The 21,103-nt window shown below is 48.9% G+C and overlaps 1 protein-coding gene and 1 long non-coding RNA gene across 6 annotated transcripts in view; one reads left to right on the top strand and one right to left on the bottom strand.

Moving 5' to 3' along the window:
• Positions 1 to 20,675, top strand: part of SP2 (Sp2 transcription factor) — a 39,292-nt gene extending 18,617 nt beyond the window's left edge. For 2 of the 5 annotated variants that reach the window (XM_003827486.7, XM_034941531.3), the window contains exons 2-7: positions 526 to 602; positions 1,370 to 2,344; positions 8,176 to 8,488; positions 10,133 to 10,307; positions 10,562 to 10,755; positions 12,929 to 14,164. In XM_003827486.7, coding sequence (XP_003827534.1) covers positions 526 to 602; positions 1,370 to 2,344; positions 8,176 to 8,488; positions 10,133 to 10,307; positions 10,562 to 10,755; positions 12,929 to 13,029 — 1,835 coding nt within the window. In that variant the 3' untranslated portion in view covers positions 13,030 to 14,164. Of the gene's footprint in view, positions 1 to 525; positions 603 to 1,369; positions 2,345 to 8,175; positions 8,489 to 10,132; positions 10,308 to 10,561; positions 10,756 to 12,928; positions 14,268 to 14,865 lie in introns of those variants that run through there. The other 3 variants (XM_055102235.2, XM_055102233.2, XM_055102234.2) reach the window with 3 other exon arrangements.
• Positions 1 to 21,103, bottom strand: part of LOC129394521 (uncharacterized) — a 54,417-nt gene that overhangs the window by 29,063 nt on the left and 4,251 nt on the right. Inside the window, exon 2 of the long non-coding RNA XR_008621810.2 lies at positions 3,662 to 3,781. This is a non-coding gene — a long non-coding RNA (uncharacterized LOC129394521). The remainder of the gene's footprint in view (positions 1 to 3,661; positions 3,782 to 21,103) is intronic.

Raw genomic sequence — 21,103 nt, 5'->3', positions numbered from 1 at the left:
CGGCCTCAGATGGCTGAGTCTGAGGAGAGGAGAGGAGAAAGTAATCTACTGAAATAGATGTAAGGCTATCAACCCAGGGTGGGTAAGTCTGGGGAAAAGTCATTAACTTCCCTTGGAGAAGCAGCAACAAATAGAGGCAAAAAGAAAATCTGGCTGGGTGCAATGGCTTATGCCTGTAATCCCAGCACTTTGGGAAGCCGAGGCGGGTGGATCACCTGAAGACAGGAATTCGAGATCAGTCTGGACAACATTGTGAAACCTCTGTCTCTACTAAAAATACAAAAATTAGCTGGGCATGGTGGCAGCGCCTGTAATCCCAGCTACTCAGAAGGCTGAGGCAGGAGAATTGCTTGAACTTGGAAGGGGGAGGTTGCCGTGAGCCTAGATCATGCCACTACTAGCCGGGCAACAAGAGCAAAAATTCCGTCTCAAAAAAGAAAAAAGAAAAAAAGAAAATCTGAGGCAAGTGGGCTTGCGTTCTTTTTGGGCATTTTATACATTACTCCATCTCTTTTCTTCCAACAGATCCACAGACCAGCATGGCTGCCACTGCTGCTGTGAGTCCCAGTGACTACCTGCAGCCTGCCGCCTCCACCACCCAGGCGAGTAGGCAGTGGGCTCCGAGGGCTTGGGGCTGCAGTATCCTGGACAGACTCACCGAAAACACGCTCTCTTCACTGTCTCACTGTAAATACCCTAGGTTATGAGACTGGGGAAGGTTCAGTTAGCCACATTTTCTTTACTGAGAAACCATGGCCATTTACCTAAGGTGCCGCAGTTGGGCCAGGGGGAAAAACAAGGATTAAACTCTGTGTTCCTTCCACCAGACCTCACTAAAAAAGGAAAAGGAAAACAGAGGCTTTCTCATTGTCTCGAAAGTGTAGCCCTCCCCAGTCTATAAAGTTACATGTTCCGAGTACTAAAAAGCACTTTACTGAAGTATTTATTCCTCCTGTTGCCCCTCCATTTTTTCCTCCCTCCTTTCCTCAGTTGAGCAATCAGGGACCCCTCAGTCCCTGGGGTGGGCTAACAAACTCCATCTGAGAGCCAAACATGCTTCACTGTCCTTAGAAACAAGGCCAGCGGGGAGTAGGAAGTCAGCTCGTGCTGTTAGTTTACCCTGTCTGTGGGGTGCTGCCAGGCGTTCCTTCCTGAGAAAGACATTGCCCACCTTTTCTCCCTCACTTAATGGAGAAACCAGTAGAGAAGGGGAGACAGCAGCCAAGCAGGGGAGGGTGCTGGCAACATGCCTGCCCCGGAGGTGGGGAAGACTGGCGTGGAATGCCGCCAGGAGGAGAGGATCATGGACAGAGGCGGCCGGGCAGCGGGCCTTCCTGTCTCACTCCTTTTCTCTGCTGTTTTTTTGCAGGACTCCCAGCCATCTCCCTTAGCCCTGCTTGCTGCAACATGTAGCAAAATTGGCCCTCCAGCAGTTGAAGCTGCTGTGACACCTCCTGCTCCCCCACAGCCCACACCGCGGAAGCTTGTCCCTATCAAACCTGCCCCTCTCCCTCTCAGCCCCGGCAAGAATAGCTTTGGAATCTTGTCCTCCAAAGGAAATATACTTCAGATTCAGGGGTCACAACTGAGCACCTCCTATCCTGGAGGGCAGCTGGTGTTCGCTATCCAGAATCCCACCATGATCAACAAAGGGACCCGATCAAATGCCAATATCCAGTACCAGGCGGTCCCTCAGATTCAGGCAAGCAATTCCCAAACCATCCAAGTACAGCCCAATCTCACCAACCAGATCCAGATCATCCCTGGCACCAACCAAGCCATCATCACCCCCTCACCGTCCAGTCACAAGCCTGTCCCCATCAAGCCAGCCCCCATCCAGAAGTCGAGTACGACCACCACCCCCGTGCAGAGCGGGGCCAATGTGGTGAAGTTGACAGGTGGGGGCGGCAATGTGACACTCACTCTGCCCGTCAACAACCTCGTGAACGCCAGTGACACCGGGGCCCCTACTCAGCTCCTCACTGAAAGCCCCCCAACCCCGCTGTCTAAGACTAACAAGAAAGCAAGGAAGAAGAGCCTTCCTGCCTCCCAGCCCCCTGTGGCTGTGGCTGAGCAGGTGGAGACGGTGCTGATCGAGACCACCGCGGACAACATCATCCAGGCAGGAAATAACCTGCTCATTGTTCAGAGCCCTGGTGGGGGCCAGCCAGCTGTGGTCCAGCAGGTCCAGGTGGTGCCCCCCAAGGCCGAGCAGCAGCAGGTGGTGCAGATCCCCCAGCAGGCTCTGCGGGTGGTGCAGGCGGCATCTGCCACCCTCCCCACTGTCCCCCAGAAGCCCTCCCAGAACTTTCAGATCCAGGCAGCTGAGCCGACACCTACTCAGGTACCACACTCCCTGTACTGTCCTCCTTCTCCTCCTCTGGTTATCTCTTTTTGGCTTGCTTTGAAGATGATGCTGGTCATCTCCCAGCTTGATCTGACCTTGAGAGTCAGTATCTTTTGGGGTGGGCAGTAAGTGGCCGTTTCTACCTGACAAATGGGCTCTCTTTAGTTCATAGGGCCAAGTACTTCTTATCTTTAGAAATTAGATGAAACATAGGGATATTTTGGCCCTTTTTCCTTATAGGTTGTTTTTTTTCAGGGGATGGTGAGGGGATAGATACATACTTTTTAATAACTTATTTTTGATTATAGAATTACTCAAAACATTAGCAAGAATGAAAACATTCTAGTTCATAGAATTTTATGTAAAGTAAGAAAATTAATGAGAAAAATGCTGATCATTATTAATGACAAGAAAAAAACAGGAAGAGCAGCCTAGCTTTATAGCAGGAATATTTAGGCTAGATTCATCTGGAATGTTTGTTTGTTTTAGGGTGTTTTTTTTTTTGAGATAGGGTCGTACTCTGTTGTCCGGGCTGGAGTGCAGTGATGCGGTCACTACAGTCTTAATCTCCTGGGCTCAAGCAATCCTCCCACCTCAGCCTGAGTAGCCAGGACTACAGGTGTATGCCACCATGCCAGGCTGAGCCACTGCTTCCTGCCAAACTGGGATGCTGAATTCAACAAGAATGTTCTTATTTTTGGCATTTATTAATGTGCTCTAATACTCTGGAATCTCTTTGGCTCTGTGAGGCAAGTTTTATTCTTTGTTCATGCCTGCTAAGTGCCAGTAATTGTGCCCATGTTGCAGATGGATAACCCTGAACTCAGATAATTTATGAAGTATCCAAGATCAAATAGGGCATAAATGACAGGAACCAGGAGTCAATTGAGATTTGTAACTTCAGACCCCACACTCTTCCATCTTCCACCTTGACTCTTGTGTCTTATGTGTAGCAGGTGCTACCATTAAAATTGAGGAGTTTTTTTTTTAAATATAAAAAACAGTTCCTGCCATCGAGGAATGTATGACCTAGTTGTCTATAGAGGAAGAACCGAATGACTGAGAGTGGGAAGTTGTGTAATTTCCTGGGTGGAGAAGAGAGCCCTTGAATTTGAACTGTGGACATAGAAATCACACAGGAATTCACCCTTCTGGCATACTTAATGTTGCCAGGTACTTTTTATAAGTCATTTATCACAATATCTGTGAATTCCCATGATCAGACCTACCCTACAGGTGATATTTTATGTTGCCAGGTGATTTTTTATAAGTCGTCTATCACAAATATCTGTGAATTCCCATGATCAGACCTACCTTACAGGTGAAGAATTGTGGCACCTGCTCAGGAGCACATCCTCGGCATTGCCTCCCCTCCCTTCCATGAGGTCCCATTTCTTGAGGTTGATGGAGACAGGACTAAAACCCAGGTCTTCCCTAAGGAAATAATGATACATATGCAGAAAGATGTAGCTACAGTATTATTTTTTCATGACTACACAGCTTTATAACATCCCAACATGCTGATTATTATACAACTGATACCTTGTTAACTGTATATATCTAGGCTGTTTCCAATCTTACAGCTAAATAAATCCCTGAAAGTGGGTCAAGGACACGTACATTTTTTAAAAATTTGTATTCTATATTAGAGGTTTGCAGTCTGTGACCAACTTTCAAGCCAAATCTAGCCCACCCACCTGTTTTTGTAAATAAAGTTTAATTGGAGTGCAGACACGTCCATTTGTGTTGCCCTTGCACTACAGTAGTAGCACAGTTAAGTAGCAGAGACAATATGCCCCGCAAAGCCTAAAATATTTACTCTCCAGCCCTTTATAAAAAAAGCTTGCTGAACGTTCAGATGCAAATACACACACACACATGCATGCATGCATACACACACACACACAAAATCAGACATAAAATATCAGTGATTTGAAAAAGGGGCATATATCAGAAAACTGGGAATGAGATTTGCATATTTACTAAGAAATGGGCCAGGTGAGGTAGTTTATGCCTGTAATCCCAGCACTTTGGGAGGCTGAGGCTAGAGATTGCTTGAGCCCAGGAATTCAAGACCAGCCTGGGCAAGATAGCAAGACCCCATCTCTACAAAAAAATTAAAAATTAGTGAGGCATGGTGCTACACACCTGTAGTCCCAGCTATTCGGGAGGCTGAGGTGGGAGGATCACTTGAACCCATGAGTTCGAGATTGCAATGAACTATGATCATTCTACTGCATTTTAGCCTGGGTGACAGAGACCTTGTCTCTATTTAAAAAAAAAAATTTTTTTTTTTTAAAGAGATGAGATGTTTGTTAGCTTTTAAGTGAGAAGAAGCACAGTCATAAATAATCCAGGAATTAAAAATTACCCAAATCAAAATCACAACAGGATTTTTTTTTTACAAAGAACTTTTTTCTTTTTGACTCACTTGAGTGTAAATTGCCACCATGATACCCCTTGTCATTTCTGAACGCTTTAATTCCTACACACAAGGACATTCTACATTACCACAATACAATCGTCAAACCCAGGAAATTAGCAATGAAACACACTGCTAATTCCAAGACCCCACTCTGTTTTCACCACTTGCCCCACTAATTCCTTTGTGGCAAAGGATCTGATCCAATATTACACATTACGTTTAGTTGTCTCCTTAGTCTCTTTTGATCTGAAACACTGTCATTCCTTTTTTTTTTTTTTTTTTTTTTTTTCTGTTTTTTTGAGATGGGGTCTCGTTCTGTCGCCAGGCTGGAGTGCAGTGGCGATCTTGGCTCACTGCAACCTCCAACTCCTGGGTTCAAGCGATTCTCCTGTTTCAGCCTCCCGAGTTGCTGGGATTACAGGCGCGTGCCACCACGCCCGGCTAATTTTTTTTGTATTTTTAGTAGAGACGGGGTTTCACCGTGTTGGCCAGGATGACTTCCTCATTCTTTACTTGACCATCATGACCTTGACACTTTTGAAGGCTAAAGGTCAACTTTGGCCATTGGCAGCTCTTTCAGGTCGGCTCTTTTTTTCTCTTTGGCCATTGGCAGCTCTTTTCAGGTCGGCTCTCTGCAACCTCCGCCTCCCAGGTTCAAGCGGTTCTCCTGCCTCAGCCTCCCGAATAGCTGGGATTACAGATACCCGCCTCTGTGCCCTGCTAATTTTTGAATTTTTTTTTTTTTTGGAGACGAAGTCTCACTCTGTCACCCAGGCTGGAGTGCAGTGGCGCCATCTCGGCTCACTGCAACCTCTGCCTCCCGGGTTCAAGCAATTCTGCCTCAGCCTCCCGACTAGCTGAGACTACAGGCGAGCGCCACCGTGCCCAGCTGATTTTTTGTATTTTTAGTAGAGACGGGGTTTCACCATGTTAGCCAGGGTAGTCTCGATCTCCTGACTCTGTGATCCGCCCGCCTCAGCCTCCCAAAGTGCTGGGATTACAGGCATGAGCCACCGCACCCGGCCAATTTTTGTATTTTTTTAGTAGAGACGGGGTTTTACCATCTTGGCCAGGCTGGTCTCGAACTCCTGACCTTGTGATCCACCCGCCTCGGCCTCCCAAAGTGCTGGGATTACAGGCGCGAGCCACCACACCCAGCCTTCAGGTTGGCTCTTATATCCCTCTGACAGGCTCTCATTCTTTTTTTTTTATAAAATCAGCTTTACTGAAACATTCACATACTATGAAACTTACCCTTTTAAAGTATACAATTCAGTGATTTTTAGTATATTCACAGAGTTGTGCAGCCATTACCTCTATATAATTTTAGAACATTTTCTTCACCCCAAAGAGAAACTCTCTACCCTTTAGCCATCACTCCCCATTTATTTCCTCCTCTCTGCAGCCCCTGACAACTACTGGTCTATTTGTAATGTTTTCAAGGTTCATCCATGTTGTAGCATGTGTCTGGTGACTGGCTTCCTTCACTTAGCATGTTTCAAGGTTCATCCTGTCGTAGCATGTGTCTGAACTTCATTCCTTATATTTTCCCAACCTCAGCCTTAGGGTCAACCATTTCTTCTCAGATTCCTGGTTCCTCTCATTGAAGGATGTGATTGCCTCTTTTTAATTCTGTCATTGTCTTCCTCCCCATTTATTTATTTATGTCATTATGGACTCACGGATTGCTGCTTTTTTGTTTTTTTGAGATGAAGTCTCGCTCTGTCACCCAGGCTGGAGTGCAGTGGCACAATCTCGACTCACTGCAACCTCCACCTCCCAGGTTCAAGCAGTTCTCCTGCCTCAGCCTCCCCAGTAGCTGGGATTACAGGCGTGCGCCATCACTCCTGGCTAATTTTTTTTGTATTTTCAGTAGAGACAGGGTTTCACCAAGTTGACCAGGCTGGTATCGAACCACTGACCTCAAGTGATCTGCCTGCCTTGGCCTCCCAAAGTGCTGGGATTACAGGCGTGAACTACTGCACCCAGCCAGATTCCTGTTTTATTCACTGGGTTATAATCTGTTAAGATTATTTTGATGTTTTCATTGACCTAGATTTGGCCAGTGGGTGCCCCTTTAAGCTGGCTTGTATCTTTTCAAGTCCCCACCATTCTGTAAGCATTTCTTTACTTTCTGGTGCAAGTGTTCCAGGCTTTCCTTGTACCTTCCCTGCCCCAACCCTGGAATCAGCTATTTCTCCAAGGAGCCTGGGTTCCTTTTAGTGGAGCATGTGAGTTACAAGCTAAGGCCTGGGTGCTAGGTAAGCTCATTGCTACTGGGCATAGCTGGTCCCAGCCCTTCTCAATGGACACAGCTAGGAAGTATATATAAATAGACATACCTATGCAATGTCTACATAGATAGATGTAGATAAACTTATATAAGGACACACACACGTATACACATACACATATACATACACACATTTGAATCTATATTTCTCTGTCTATATATATTGAAACCCATGAGTTTCCACCAATGTCTCTAATTCCCATCTAGCACCACAGTGTTCCATCTAGCCTTCTCCCTTTCCATAACTCCCTTCTGTGACAGTGAGAGCCCTCACTCCTATTATCCTTAACATGCTTCCTTTCTGGATAAGTCCTCGGTATGCAGCCAGTCTCCCACAGCCATTAGCTCTCCCATAGAGACACCCTCCTCAGCCTGCCACCGCCATTCCCTACCCACCACGGACACCCTCCTCCCCGCTACAAATGCCCTCCTTGTCCTGCTCAGCCTCTAATATGCGTATTTTTAAGGTTTTTGATACATATTCCCAAATTTCCTTCCAGCAAGGTTAGCCCACATCATACTTCCACTCCTAATATACAAGTGTCTGTTTCCTGCTGTCTCACCAACAATGAGCATATTTTATTTTCCATGTTTGTCAATCTGAATTGGAGAAAAGTTGTTTTTCATTAATATGTGGCTCTTTTTTTTTTTTCTGATAACAAAGACCAGAAACTTTTTTTTTTTTTGAGACAGCGTATTGCTCTGTCACCCAGGCTAAGTGCAGTAGAGGAATCATAGCTTACGAAAACCTGGAATTCCTGGGCTCTAAAATGTGGCTCTTAAAAACTAAAGTGAACCTGTGTCATTTGTTTGATGGTCATTCACAGTGCACTGCCTTCTAAATCTCCAATTCTGATTCTTGGCAATTACTTTTTCCATGCTAAGTAAATTCAACGTTTGATTTCAAATCAATAGTCAACATTCGCCAGCTTAGTATAGGATGCAACAGCCCTTTGTTGAGCATTAGCTGTGTATAAATGTAGGTTTGGGTGAATTGAAGAGACTTTTAGTGGACAGGCGCCCCCAGTTCTCACTTGGGCAGGGACATTTGAAGGCCCCAGGAACCTAGTCTCTTCCAGGCACTGATTTTTTTTCTCTGGCCCCTCCCAGGTCTACATCCGCACGCCTTCCGGTGAGGTGCAGACAGTCCTTGTCCAGGACAGCCCCCCAGCAACAGCTGCAGCCACCTCTAACACCACCTGTAGCAGCCCTGCATCCCGTGCTCCCCATCTGAGTGGGACCAGCAAAAAGCACTCAGCTGCAATTCTCCGAAAAGAGCGTCCCCTGCCAAAGATTGCCCCAGCCGGGAGCATCATCAGCCTGAATGCAGCCCAGTTGGCGGCAGCTGCCCAGGCAATGCAGACCATCAACATCAATGGTGTCCAGGTCCAGGGCGTGCCTGTCACCATCACCAACACAGGCGGTGAGGATGGCCCCTGTGGCCAGGGTGTTGGCAGTGGTACCTGCTCCTAGCAGGTGGAAACTATGGGCTGGCCCCGGGATTTCCAGTAACAATAGTGAGGATGCTGTCCATCATAGCTTAAGGGTACGTCCACCTGCAGCTTCTCACCTAGTCCTTACAATAGCACTCAGAGATAGTTTAAGGCACATGTCCCCATCTGACAGCTGAAGACAGAGAAGACAGATGTACTCGGAAAACTTTCCAACTGACATCCAAACGCAAAGACGGCTTCTTGAAGGAGAAAGCCTTGCGTTAAGGTTGGAAGAAAAGAAGGGAGCCCTGGCAGTCAGAATAGTTTGTGCTGCACTTCAGTTCAGTGGTGAGATTTATGCTGTGAAACCAGCCTTGCAAATAACCAAAGGAAAAATTGGAGCAACCTAGCAAAAATGGCACCTTATGTAGGGGGAGCTCTCTGAATTTCTCTTCATCCTTAATGAATTTTTTTTTTTGAGACAGAGCCTCGCTCTGTCGCCCAGGCTGGAGTGCAGTGGCGCGATCTCTGCTTCAGCCTCCCGAGTAGCTGGGATTATAGACGCCCACCACCATGCCCGACTAATTTTTGTATTTTTCGTAGAGACGGGGTTTCACCGTCTTGGCCAGGCTGGTCTTGAACTCCTGACCTGGTGATCCATCCGCCTCAGCCTCCCAAAATGCTGGGATTACAGCTGTGAGCCACCGTACCCAGCCCATCCTTAATGAATGTTTAGCACTTTAACACATTTGCTTTTCCCTCTTGAGGTGACCCCCAAGAGGATAAGGCATCCTAGAGTATCTGATTTTTCCCAAAGCCCATAGAACTGTGTCCTCTTTTGTGTTTTTTGGTTTTTTTTTTTTAAGACATGGCCTCAGGGCCTCGCTCTGTCATCCAGGCTGAAGTGCAGTGGCACGATCATGACAATGCAGCCTCAGCCTCCTGGGCTCAAGCAGTCCTCCTACTTCCTCTTCCTGAGTAGCTGGGACTACAGTCATGTAGCACCATGCCCGGCCAATGTTTTAGTTTTTTGTAGAGATGGGGGTCTCCCTATGTTGCCCAGGCTGGTCTTGAACTCCTGGGCCCAAGCAATTGTCCTGCCTGCCAGAGTGCTGGGATTACAGCTATGAGCCACTGTACCTAGCCTGTGACCTCTGTCTTTTTAACAGAAATCCCTGGAGACTTTCCTAAAAGCAGAGTTGGTATCTCACAAGGGCCTAAGGTTGGAGGAGATTCAGGAAGAAATGTCTTAAGACCCTTCCCAGCTGAAATCATGTGGGCAATATTCTAAAGCAAATTCTGCCTACATAGTACAGTGGTTCAGGGCACTGACTTTGAAGTGGGCTTCCTGGGTTCAGATCTGGGTTCTACCACTTACTAGCTGTGTGATCTTGATATGTTATTGAGCCTCAGTTTCTTCATCTGTAAAGTGCTGATGATAGTACCTATTTTATAGGGTCATGGAGATTAAATGAGTCCCTGTACAAAGGTCCTTAAAATGATATCCAACATATAGCAGGCTCTCAAAAATAGCTGCTGTGATTATCATCTTTGTCATGTGCAGAAGGGCAGAAGGGTTGACTCGAGGTTTCAGGCTTCCTCACCCTGAACTCTGCCCCTCTTCGTCCCCACAGGGCAGCAGCAGCTGACAGTGCAGAATGTTTCTGGGAACAACCTGACCATCAGTGGGCTGAGCCCCACCCAGATCCAGCTGCAAATGGAACAAGCCCTGGCCGGAGAGACCCAGCCCGGGGAGAAGCGGCGCCGCATGGCCTGCACGTGTCCCAACTGCAAGGATGGGGAGAAGAGGTAATTCAAGGAGAAGGCCCAAGCCACAAGGCTGGCCTGTGTTCCCCAAGCCCCTCCTGGACAGTTGTCCAGAGCTGCAAGCTGGCACAGACCAGGCAAGGAAGAGCTGGCAGCTCTGTGCCACCTTGCCCCCTGCCTCCTTGTGCTCTCTGACCTGACCCCACATCCTCACTGCATCCTGTTCCTGCCCCATCCTCTACCGCTTTTCTCTCCTCTTCCTATTCCCTCCACTCCACCCTCACCCCAATTCTCAGGTCTGGAGAGCAGGGCAAGAAGAAGCACGTGTGCCACATCCCCGACTGTGGCAAGACGTTCCGTAAGACGTCCTTGCTGCGTGCCCATGTGCGCCTGCACACTGGCGAGCGGCCCTTTGTCTGCAACTGGTTCTTCTGTGGGAAGAGGTTCACACGGAGTGACGAGCTCCAACGGCATGCTCGCACCCACACAGGTCAGCCCTCTGCCTTCGGGACCCTCCACCCACAGAGGTCAAATTCCTGCCTCTCCTCCCACCCCCACTCTACCGGCTTTAGCAACATTGACACTCCTGGAACTGCCACACTGAGCAAAAGCTACAGACTATCCAGGGATGACATAGGAAATTATTTTCAAGCCATTCCGTTATCACTGTTGTTTCCCCAAGTAATGGGAAAGGAATAGTTGTCATTGCATGACACAACCTGATAACTTTTGCCATGTCAGCATAGTTATTTAACAAACACTGACATGGTGTGCCAAGCACAGTACTAAGCACTTTACTGATTACCTCAGTTGATCCTGGTAAGGACTTTATGGGAGGATACTTTGTTTATGCCTTTTTTTTTTTTTTTTTTTTTTTTGGAGATGGAGTTTTGTTCTTTTGCCCAGGCTGGAGTGAAGTGGTGCGATCTCGGCTCACTGCAGCCTCCACTCCTTGGGTTCAAGCAATTCTCCTGCCTCAGCTTCTCAAGTAGCTGGGACTACAGGCACCCACCACCACACCCAGCTAATTTTTGTATTTTTAGTAGAGACGGGGTTTCACCATGTTGGCCAGGCTGGTCTCGAACCCCTGACCTCAGGTAATCCACCCACCTCGGCCTCCCAAAGTGCTAGGAATAGAGGCGTGAGCCACTGCACCGGCCTGTTGATGCCCATTTTACTGAGGCATGGAGAGCTGGCCCAGTCACACAGCTAGTGACTGGTGTGGCCAGGTTCAAACCCAGGCCCTGCCATGGCTTTTTGTTTTTTTTTTTTGAGACAGGGTCTCACTCTTTCACCCAGGCTAGAGTGCAGTGGCACAATCTTGGCTCACTGTAGTGTTGAACTCCTGGGCTCAAGCGATTCTCCCACCTCAACCTCCTGAGTAGCTGGGACTACAGGCATGCACCACCACACCTGGCTAATTTTAAAATTTTTGTAGAGACAGGGTCTTACTGTGTTGCCCAGGCTGGTCTCAAACTCCTGGACTCAGATGATCCTCCCTCTTCTGCCTCCCAAAGTGAGATATCACAGTTATAGTTTTAGGTACTAGCAAATCAATGCAAAACTATTAAAAATGTTGATCCAAGCTGGGCACAGTGGCTCACACCTGTAATCCCAGCTCTTTGGGAGGCTGAGGCAGGTGATCACTTGAGCCTAGGAGTTCGAGACCAGCCAGGGCAATATAGCGGGAACTCATCTCTTAAAAAAAAAAGGATTATACATCTACCACCTGAAATTGTCCTGGGTATCCACAGTGGTCCACACATACACTTTGGCAAACAGTGCTATAGTGAATGCCCGCAGTGAGCAGACACCTGTCCTGGGGCTAGAGGGCTGAGGGAAGCGTGACCCAGAGCTCCAGCTCCTGGCCAGTGTGGTGGGACAGGTCCTACTCCCCAAAAGGCAGAGGAGTCAACACTCCACAGAAAAGCAGTTGGGGTCAGCATGGTTCCAACTAAGTGAGTGCTCAGGGCTGGCAAGGTCAGGGTGGAGGGGAATTTTCCTGCGATGGGGAGGATGCTGATCCAGGTTCAAAGTCAGAGGGACAAAAGAAGAAAGCAGGCAGACAGCCTTGCACGGGAAGACTCTTAGGTGCAGAGGCTCCAGGGACAAAGAATGGGAACGAAATAGACTGGAGAGGTCAAATGGGGGGTCAGAGAGAAATGAGAATTGATAAAGAGATTTAGATGAGTAGGGGCCAAGCCTGATGGCTCGTGCCTGTAATCCCAGCACTTTGGAAGGCCAAGGTGGGCGGATCACTTGAGGTCAGGAGTTCGAGACCAGCCTGGACAACATGGCGAAACCCTGTCTCTACAAAAATACAGGAATTAGCTGGGTGCAGTGGCGGGCATCTGTAGTCCCAACTATTTGAGAGGCTGAGGCAGGAGAATTGCTTGACCTGGGAGGTGGAGGTTGCAGTGAGTGGAGATTCTGCCACTGCACTCCAGCCTGGCCAACAGAGTGAGACTCCATCTCAAACAAACAAAAAAAAAGATTTAGATGAGTAGGCACCAGTGAGCAAATATGAGAGCAGGAGGTGGGCAGAATGTGGTGACAAGGCCATGTCAGCTTGATTGGGTGCACCTCACACGCACCCCACCTTTTTGGGCAGAGACAGGGTCTGTGCACAGGGTCTGTGGGTGATGAGCATCTCCTTTTCCCAGGGGACAAACGCTTTGAGTGCGCCCAGTGTCAGAAGCGCTTCATGAGGAGTGACCACCTCACCAAGCATTACAAGACCCACCTGGTCACGAAGAACTTGTAAGGCCAACTGCGGCGGGAGGCCCTGAAGATGCAGTCCCCCACCTGTGTCCTCCCTGGGCCCCTGGTGGAAAGGAGCCCTGTGGCTGCCTTGGGCCTGCCCTCAGCCCCACTCCTGTTCTGCAACTGTCCCCACAGGAAGGGGCTCTGTTCCCTGTATTGTCCTCCTTCTGAAACCCCTTGGCTCCGCCTTGGCCCTTCCCCTCACCACGAGCTCCCGGCCTGCCCAGACTGTGGACACTGGCCGTGCCCAATGAGACGTTCTAAACCAGGACGCGTGGGAACCCTTATTTCCAAAGGAAAAACATGCATTTCACTCCGTCGAGGAGCAAAGTGAGCCCCTACCCCCCACCCCGATCCCCGCTCCCAACACTGCCGGAGTCGCGTCGTGCCATGCCCCCTCTCCTGCACCTCCCTGGCCCTGCCGGCCACTGTGGACGCCCTGGGGCTCGGCACCCACCTCTGGAGAGACTCGGGGCCACCTCCACTCCATGTGCCCAGCCCCGCCACAACCTCTCCTCCAGCACATTCCAGCTCTATTTAAAAAGTAAAGACACCCACCGACTCCTGATCCCCCTCTTTTTCTATGGAGAACGTTGCCTTATACTCTCTACTTCAGATGATGAACACTGTGTACTGTGTGTGCTTTAAAGAAGTTTTATTTAATTGCTCCCTTCTTCCTTTCCTTGTTATTCACCTCCCTGATGCCTGCTTTCAGTTGAGGGTTGGGGGCAATGATGAGCATATGAATTTTTTCTCACTCTGGCAATTCCCTTTTCTAAATGACACAGCATTTAAACTCAAATCTGGATTCAGATAACAGCACCTGCGCATCCTGCACCTCCTCCCTCTCCCTTCACCTCACCCCTGCCCGGCCCAAGCTCTACTTGTGTACAGTGTATATTGTATAATAGACAATTGTGTCTACTACATGTTTAAAAACATATTGCTTGTTATTTTTGAGGCTTTTAAATTAAACAAAAATCCAACTTTATTTTTAGTTGTAACTGCTTGAGGTATGTTTTATGAATTAAGTGACAGATTTGTTATCCTTTATTAACGTACTTTGTTGGTCAGCACTGGGCTGACAAAAATTTTTTCTTGCTAATAAATTTAGTTGCCTGAGGCAAAATCTTCAACTTGGCAGTTCGGCTTCCTTTGTCTTTTCCCTTGGAGAGCTCGGAGAGGGGACTCCAGAGGAGGGAGCTGTGGTCTCTCAGAGCGATCCACACTGGGACCAAGGTAGGACCTTGCCCTCTTGACCCTCGGCAAACCCAAGCCACATGCCCAAAAGGGGCCGCGGCCACATATACCTCATGACACTGGCACGAGCCCCCAGAGCACCTCCAAGGGCCAGGGCCCAATGCAGGTGTTCCTGCCTTTTTCTTCTGTAAGCCAGTTTTGCCTGTACACAAAGCAGATACGAAGAGCCAAGTTACAGCAGTGACCTCAGCCAGCAAGTTAGCTCTTCCACCCACCTCCCCAACCCCTGGAGGAAGGCATTGGCCTCAGAGCCCATTAATAAGCTTAGAGAGGAGAGCCAGTGGGGCCTTGGCTCAGTCCCCTCCAGAAGGCTACAGTCTGGCAACAATGCATTTCCCCAAGGGCCAGGGTCCCTTCCCAAAGTGAAGGGCGAGGCAGGTTCCTGGGAGGGCTTGGCAGCTAGAGAGGCCTGGAGCCCAGCTGCACCCGACAGAGGACTCTGGCCACAGATTCTGGTTCCTTCTATATCGCCTGCCCAGTAACCCAGAGAGGACAAGAAGTTGATTGTGCCTTTTGGTTTTAGCAGATGCTACAAATCTGAAATTTTGGTGGGGATTTGTTTTGCTTTGTTTTGCAGAGCTAATAGGAACTCAGGGGTTGCGATGTTGTGCAGATTAAGATTGGAGCTAGCTCAGTACATGTGTTTAAGCCCCACAGGGCCCTGAAGAGCATCCGGCCTGAAGAGACAGGCAAGTCCGCCTCAAGCATGTAGAGGACAGCATGTGCTTTCACTCACCCTCAAAAGGACACAGCTGGGATTGCTGTTCTGTTCAGGAGTGGCGAGGCTCGTTTTGAGCTATCCATTCCCCTGCTCTGTTCCCTTTGTCACCAGCCACCTGTGTCTGCCAGCAAACAGCTTTTCCTTAGAGCCAGTCAACCCTCAAATGGCTGAAAAAGTAAAAAGCCCACAGATCTCAGATGGATCCAGGTTCTCTGCCCTTCCCCTCTTCTTTGTTAACAAGCAGGGGCCTTTCCTATCCCTATGGAAGTCGTTTGGGCAATACTAGACCACCAGCTGAATCTACCTTGACACAGAAGCCTCTTCCTCAGCCCCTCAGCTCTGCATCTCATCACCGCACTGGCAGCAGGTGGAAGACATGAGGTGTATTTATTCCTCATGCGTGGACTGCATGACTAGAAAACTGCCTTGCTGCATTCTGAATAAGGGGATTGGTGGAGAGATGGGGAATATTAACAAAGTGACCTCTTTTTGCCACATGTTTCCCTTGGCTTTGCTCTCAGGCACAAAGAATGATCCTTTCCTGGGAGCTGATTTCAAGCCATGTGCTTTATGCTTCCAGTACAGAAACTGACCTGACTCCCCAGCATCATTTGGAAATGAAGGTGCCAGCCCCAAGTTGGGCAGGACGAGCATTTCCCGTGTAGGATTTCCCTTCTCCAGTGAGATGGGGGTTCAAAAGTTATGTCTGTTCATCTCTGCCTCCCTTGGGATGGCTGAGAGCGAGAGAGTGTATTCTGCCTAGCTGAGTGATGGCACAAGGAAAGCACAGAAAGACTTGTGGGCAAATTAACCCTCCTCTGGCTTTAACCTATCCATTATTTGAGAGTTGCAGGGGAACTGTTGAAGGTGTGATGCAGTCTAAGCTCACCCTAGGCAAGAGGCTCCCACAGACACCTGATCCTGATGGGCCCTTGATGAAAATCTGGGTGCAGCTCAAGGGTAGGGGCCCCACATGTGTAGTTCCTCCTCTGTCCTCTACTGTCCCCAGCGTCATGTGCACCAAAGCCCATCCCTCATGCCCTTCCTCTCTGTCCAGCTGACACTTGGCATTGTGCCCATTATCCCAGAGCCTAGGATTCCATGCCTGGAAGAAAGGGGGACTGGGCAGGACTTCCCTCCCAAAGGCAAATCCAGGCATTATATGTACTTTTTTTTTTTTCTTTAACAAAACCAGCAAATGGGTCTTCCTTGCCCTTCCTTCAAACCACCCAGTCCATTTTTACAATCATCTTTCTGGCCGGGCACAGTGGCTCATGCCTGTAATCCCAGCACTTTGGGAGGCCGAGGCGGGTGAATCACTTGAGGTCAGGAGTTCAAAACCAGCCTGGCCAACATAGTGAAACCCTGTCTCTACTAAGAAATATAATAATTAGCCGGGCGTGGTGGCGCATGCCTGTAGTCCCAGCTACTCGGGAGGCTGAGGCAGGCAGGAGAATTGCTTGAACCCAGTAGGCAGAGGTTGCAGTGAGCCGAGATCATGCCACTGCACTCCAGCCTGGGTGACAGAGCAAGACTCTGTCTCAAAAAAAAGAAAAAAAATCATCTTTCCAGTGCCCTTGTGAGGCCCCAGGCTTGTTTGATGACAGTGCTGACGTTACAGCCTGCCACATGACATATTTTGAGGAAGACAAGATGGAGCAAGAGAAGGGTTCAGACCTATCCCCAAGCCCAGGGTAGGTGTGTAGGAGCCCTGAGCGGATGGATGCAAGCTGTCCTGGTCTGAGTGCAGAGAATGGGGTGTTCGGGTTCTCCATTTGAGTCTTCCACTGCCCAAACCTGAGGCCCCTTTAAGGTTGCCCCTTAAAGTTGCCACACCCAGAAATTGGGCCAAAGAAGTTAAGCTGTTGATTATTTCAATTCTGAATAAAAATGAAGGCATCTTCTCTGCCTCCTAAGGCCTGGTCTGATCTTGGCTCCTTCATCACTAGAACCTTCCTGAGCAGTGGTCTGGGACCCCTCGCCTTCCTCCCTCCACCTGTGTTTCAGAGCCCTCCTAGTCAGCATGGGCTTCACCTCAAACCCCACTACTATTCTCTCTTCTTCCTGGGGTTCATCTCAAGCCCCACTGCTATTCAACCCCCCTCTTTCTCTTCAGCTTCAAAATAGACTCCCGCATGTACCTTGATTAAACACAGGCCCACTGCAACCCCAGTGCCTCAGGGACGAGGAGGGAAACTGTTTTTAACCATAGGGAAAACAAAGCAAGTACTGTGGTCAATGTCAGTGACCCTCTGCTTAGGGCAAATATTGGAGTGTGTGACTGCAAAACTGGGACATCCACCCCCGACTACAGGGGGTGCCCCTATTCTGCTTCAGCCAGTTGATGGTATGTGAGAATGCAAACTCTTGTGATTTTTGTAAGAGAACCCAGAAATGTGGAGTTTGGGGTGGAATCTGATCTTTCAATGTTGGCTCAATTGTTTAAAAATACAGCAGGACCAGTTTCAGCGCTTGAGCTACCAGTTTTTGACTTCTGCATCATCCATCCCCTCTTCCCTGGCCAGTGACATCCTCTCTACCCCCTGACAGTCTCCAACCTCTCAGTCTTCCCTTCCCCAGGTTACAGGATCACAATGGCCAAAACATTTTTTGTTTGTTTTAAGACAGGGTCTTGCTCTGTCACCCAGGCTGGAGTGCAGTGGTGCAATCTCAGCTCACTGCAACCTCTGCCTCCCGGGTATGCAATTCTTTTGTTCCCAGCCTCCCAAGTAGCCGGGATTACAGGCATCCACCACCACGCCCAGCTAATTTTTTTTTTTTTTTTAATAGAGACGAGGTTTCACCATGTTGGCCAAGCTAGTTTCAAACTCCTAACCTCAAGTGATCCGCCAGCCTCGGCCTCCCAAAGTGCTAGGATTATAGGTGTGAGCCACCATGCCCAGCCTCATTTTTTGTATTTTTAGTAGAGACGAGGTTTCACTATGTTGGCCAGGCTGCTTTCAAACTCCTGACCTCAGGTGACGCGCCTGCCTCGGCCTCCCAAAATGCTGGGATTACAGGCGTGAGCCACTGCACCCAGCTCCCCAAACAGTTTAACCTGCTGCCCAAGAGATTATCAAAGTGGAAGGACTCAACTGTCCAAAGCAAGTGGGACAGCCCCTAGGGGTTAGACCACTGGCCTCAGTGTCCAAAGGCTCAAGCACCTGTTGCTTCTGCTTCTTCCCCTGCCTGTAAGGGGTGAACAGGGTTCTCAGTTCCTCTCCTGCACCAGGCCCCTGACACACTGACCTTTCCTAGAGGACCTTAGACCAGCACTGACCCCTCCAGTGAGCAGGCAAACGGCTTTTCGTGGTGGCAGTGTCAGCAAGAATGTGTTGCCCAATAGTGAAAGAACAGGCTGCAGACCCCCAGGAGAAGTAGTGGAGCATCCATTGTGTCATCAGCCTGGGCTTTTCAGGTGACATCTGTGGCAGCTCTGCAGACTGCAATTGCGTGATGTACACACCTGAGTTTGGGGTCAGCTCTACCTTAGGTCCACTACTGTCCTGCAGGACAGTAAGAGGGCCTGGTCCCCAGTCATTAATCTTGACATTGTCTCAGTCTCTTCCTAATTTCCAGTCCTAGAAAAGCTTGGCCATGATGTCGACTGGACACAGACCCCTCTGCAGAGTCAGAGGGGGCTAGATCCACCCCCTACAGCAATGCCCACACCAGGGTCCCATGAGGCGTGTGTCTTCTACACTGTCCTCCCATAGGCAGGCGGTCTTATTCAGCACAGCAGGGCCACCCACCCCATGCCAGGGAGCTTTTAGGGAGACGAGCCCAGAGTTTAATAGAACTGTCATGACTGGGAGTCCTCAGCGGGGACACCCTGGGCTCCCCAGCTCACGGTGAGAAAGTGGGCTGTGGTCACGCACACAGATACAACTTCTTATCAGCAGCATCATCCTTTACCCCAGGCAAAAGGGAATATGGCAGAAGTTTCCTAGTTCACACTGCCCTAAGGAAAACTCACCCTGCCCAAGGCCAACCCTATCTCTTGTCCTGTCTCCAAAACCAAGCTGAGTGGACCCATTTCCCCACACCACACCCATTCTTAAGTTGAGGGGACCTGGACGAAGCAGCTGAAAGACTGAGAACTGTTACGGATGAGAGACTAAGGGGACAGGACTGCTAAATGCAATGTGGGGTCCTGGAACAGAAAAAGGACATGAGTGGGAGAAAAAGGGGTAAAACTCAAAAAAGCCCATAGTTTACTTTTCTAGTTTTTATTTTTTTGGTAGAGATGGAGTCTCCCTATGTTGCCCAGGCTGGTCTCAAACTCTTGGGCTCAAGGATCCGCTCACCTAGGCCTCCCAAAGTGTTGGGATGACAGGCATGAGCCACCATGCCTGGCCTCTGTAGTTTAATTAATAGTGGTGTGCCAGTGTTAATTTCTTGATGTAGACAATTGTGCTATGGTAGTAAGATCTTAATATTTGGGGAAGGTAGGTGAAGGGTGTATGGGAAATCTTTGTACTATATTTGTAACTTTTTTGTAAGTCTAAAATTACTTTAAAAAATAAAATGGAATGGAAGACCTGGAATAGAGAAGTAAAAAATGAAGCAAATGGAACAAGATCACCCAAGCAGCATCAGAATCAGAGTGGACAGCACATACTATGGTGACTAGGACCCTGAGATTCTGGAGATTATGAGAGGTGTGGGCACCTGCTAGGCAGAGCTTGCCAGCTATGGTCCCACCTCCATTCTGCCCCTTGCCACTTGCACCATCTCAGGTCCCCAGACCCATCAGGGGCTCATGGCTGATAGAACACAAATGCCAAGGAATCTAACTCAGGATGAGATGCTGCCTTGGGACAGAGAACACTTGTGATTCAACCAAGGTCTTTGGGGCTGGGGTGAGTCACTAAAGGAACTGCGGTAATAGGACAGGTGGCAGTTGGGTTTCCTAGGAGAAGGGGTCCTCAGGGAGTAGAAGAGGCAGGAAGTGAGCCTGCAAGGATGGAATAATGAACAGGGCTGTGGGTAAAAAAGGAAGCAAACCATGGTGGACTATGGTATGACTCAGGGCCTGGAAAAGAGGGTCAAATACCTGCTCATAGGGACCTTGGGCAAAAGGAAATGAGAACTGACTGCAGGGCAGGCCAAATGCAAGGACCAAGATTTCTCAAAGGAAACTAGGAAGCCGCTAGGCCATGTCCTTTGAGTCTGCCTGAAAACCCACCACCAGGCCTCCTCCCACTCACTGCCTGTGGCCGACACCATAATTACCAAGGCAGGTAGTCTGGGGACTGAAACTGATTTAATTCACTTGGACTTTGAAGCTCAACATCCCTCCAGTCAACAAACACACTCGTGGACGGGCACAGCGGCTCATGCCTATAATCCCAGCATTTTGGGAGGCTGAGGTAGGAGGACTGCTTGAGCCCAGGGGTTTGAGACCAAGAGCAACATAGTGAGACCCCATCTCTACAAAAATCAAAAAATTAGCCAGCCATGGTGGTATGTGCCTACACTCCCAGCTACTTAGGAGGCTGCGGTGGGAGGATCTCTTAAGCCCAGGAGGTCAAGGCTGCAGTGAGCTATGAGTGTGCCACCGCATTCCAGCCTGGGCAACAGAGTAAGACCCTGTCTCAAAAAAAACAAAACAAAAACAAAACAAAAAAAAAAAAAAAAAGAAAAAAAACCAAAACAACAAAACACACACTCAGCCCTGCTCCCACCATGTGCAAAAATGTCCTGCACCCTACTCACCATACGTAACACCCATCATACTGAAAAGCTTAAAAAAGTGGTTTATGCATAAACATTACAGATTAGCATTTTTTGAGCACACCTTGTGGGCTAGGATTGTGAGAAGAAGCCAGAGAAAGTTAAGAGATGTGGTCCCTGCCGTGAAGGAGGTCCCATTCTAACAGGGAATACCAGCCACCCACAATGTATTTGGGAAGCCATCTATAAGCACATGCAAGGATCGTTTAGAGGGTTAGCCACAAGCACCAACAGGCAGGACACCGATAAGTTTCAGCCTCCTCTGATCTCGTCCCAAGCCTCTGAGGACCCACCTCCCTTGGGCCTCTGATAAACCCACTCAGGGCTTAGGCATCTGCTGGCAGAGCACCAAGCACAC

This window comes from Pan paniscus, chromosome 19 (assembly GCF_029289425.2).
Source record: "Pan paniscus chromosome 19, NHGRI_mPanPan1-v2.0_pri, whole genome shotgun sequence".
In the NCBI taxonomy this organism is placed as follows: Eukaryota; Metazoa; Chordata; class Mammalia; order Primates; family Hominidae; genus Pan; species Pan paniscus.
Note: the sequence above shows the minus strand (reverse complement) of the source record. Positions and strands in the feature narration are given on the sequence as shown.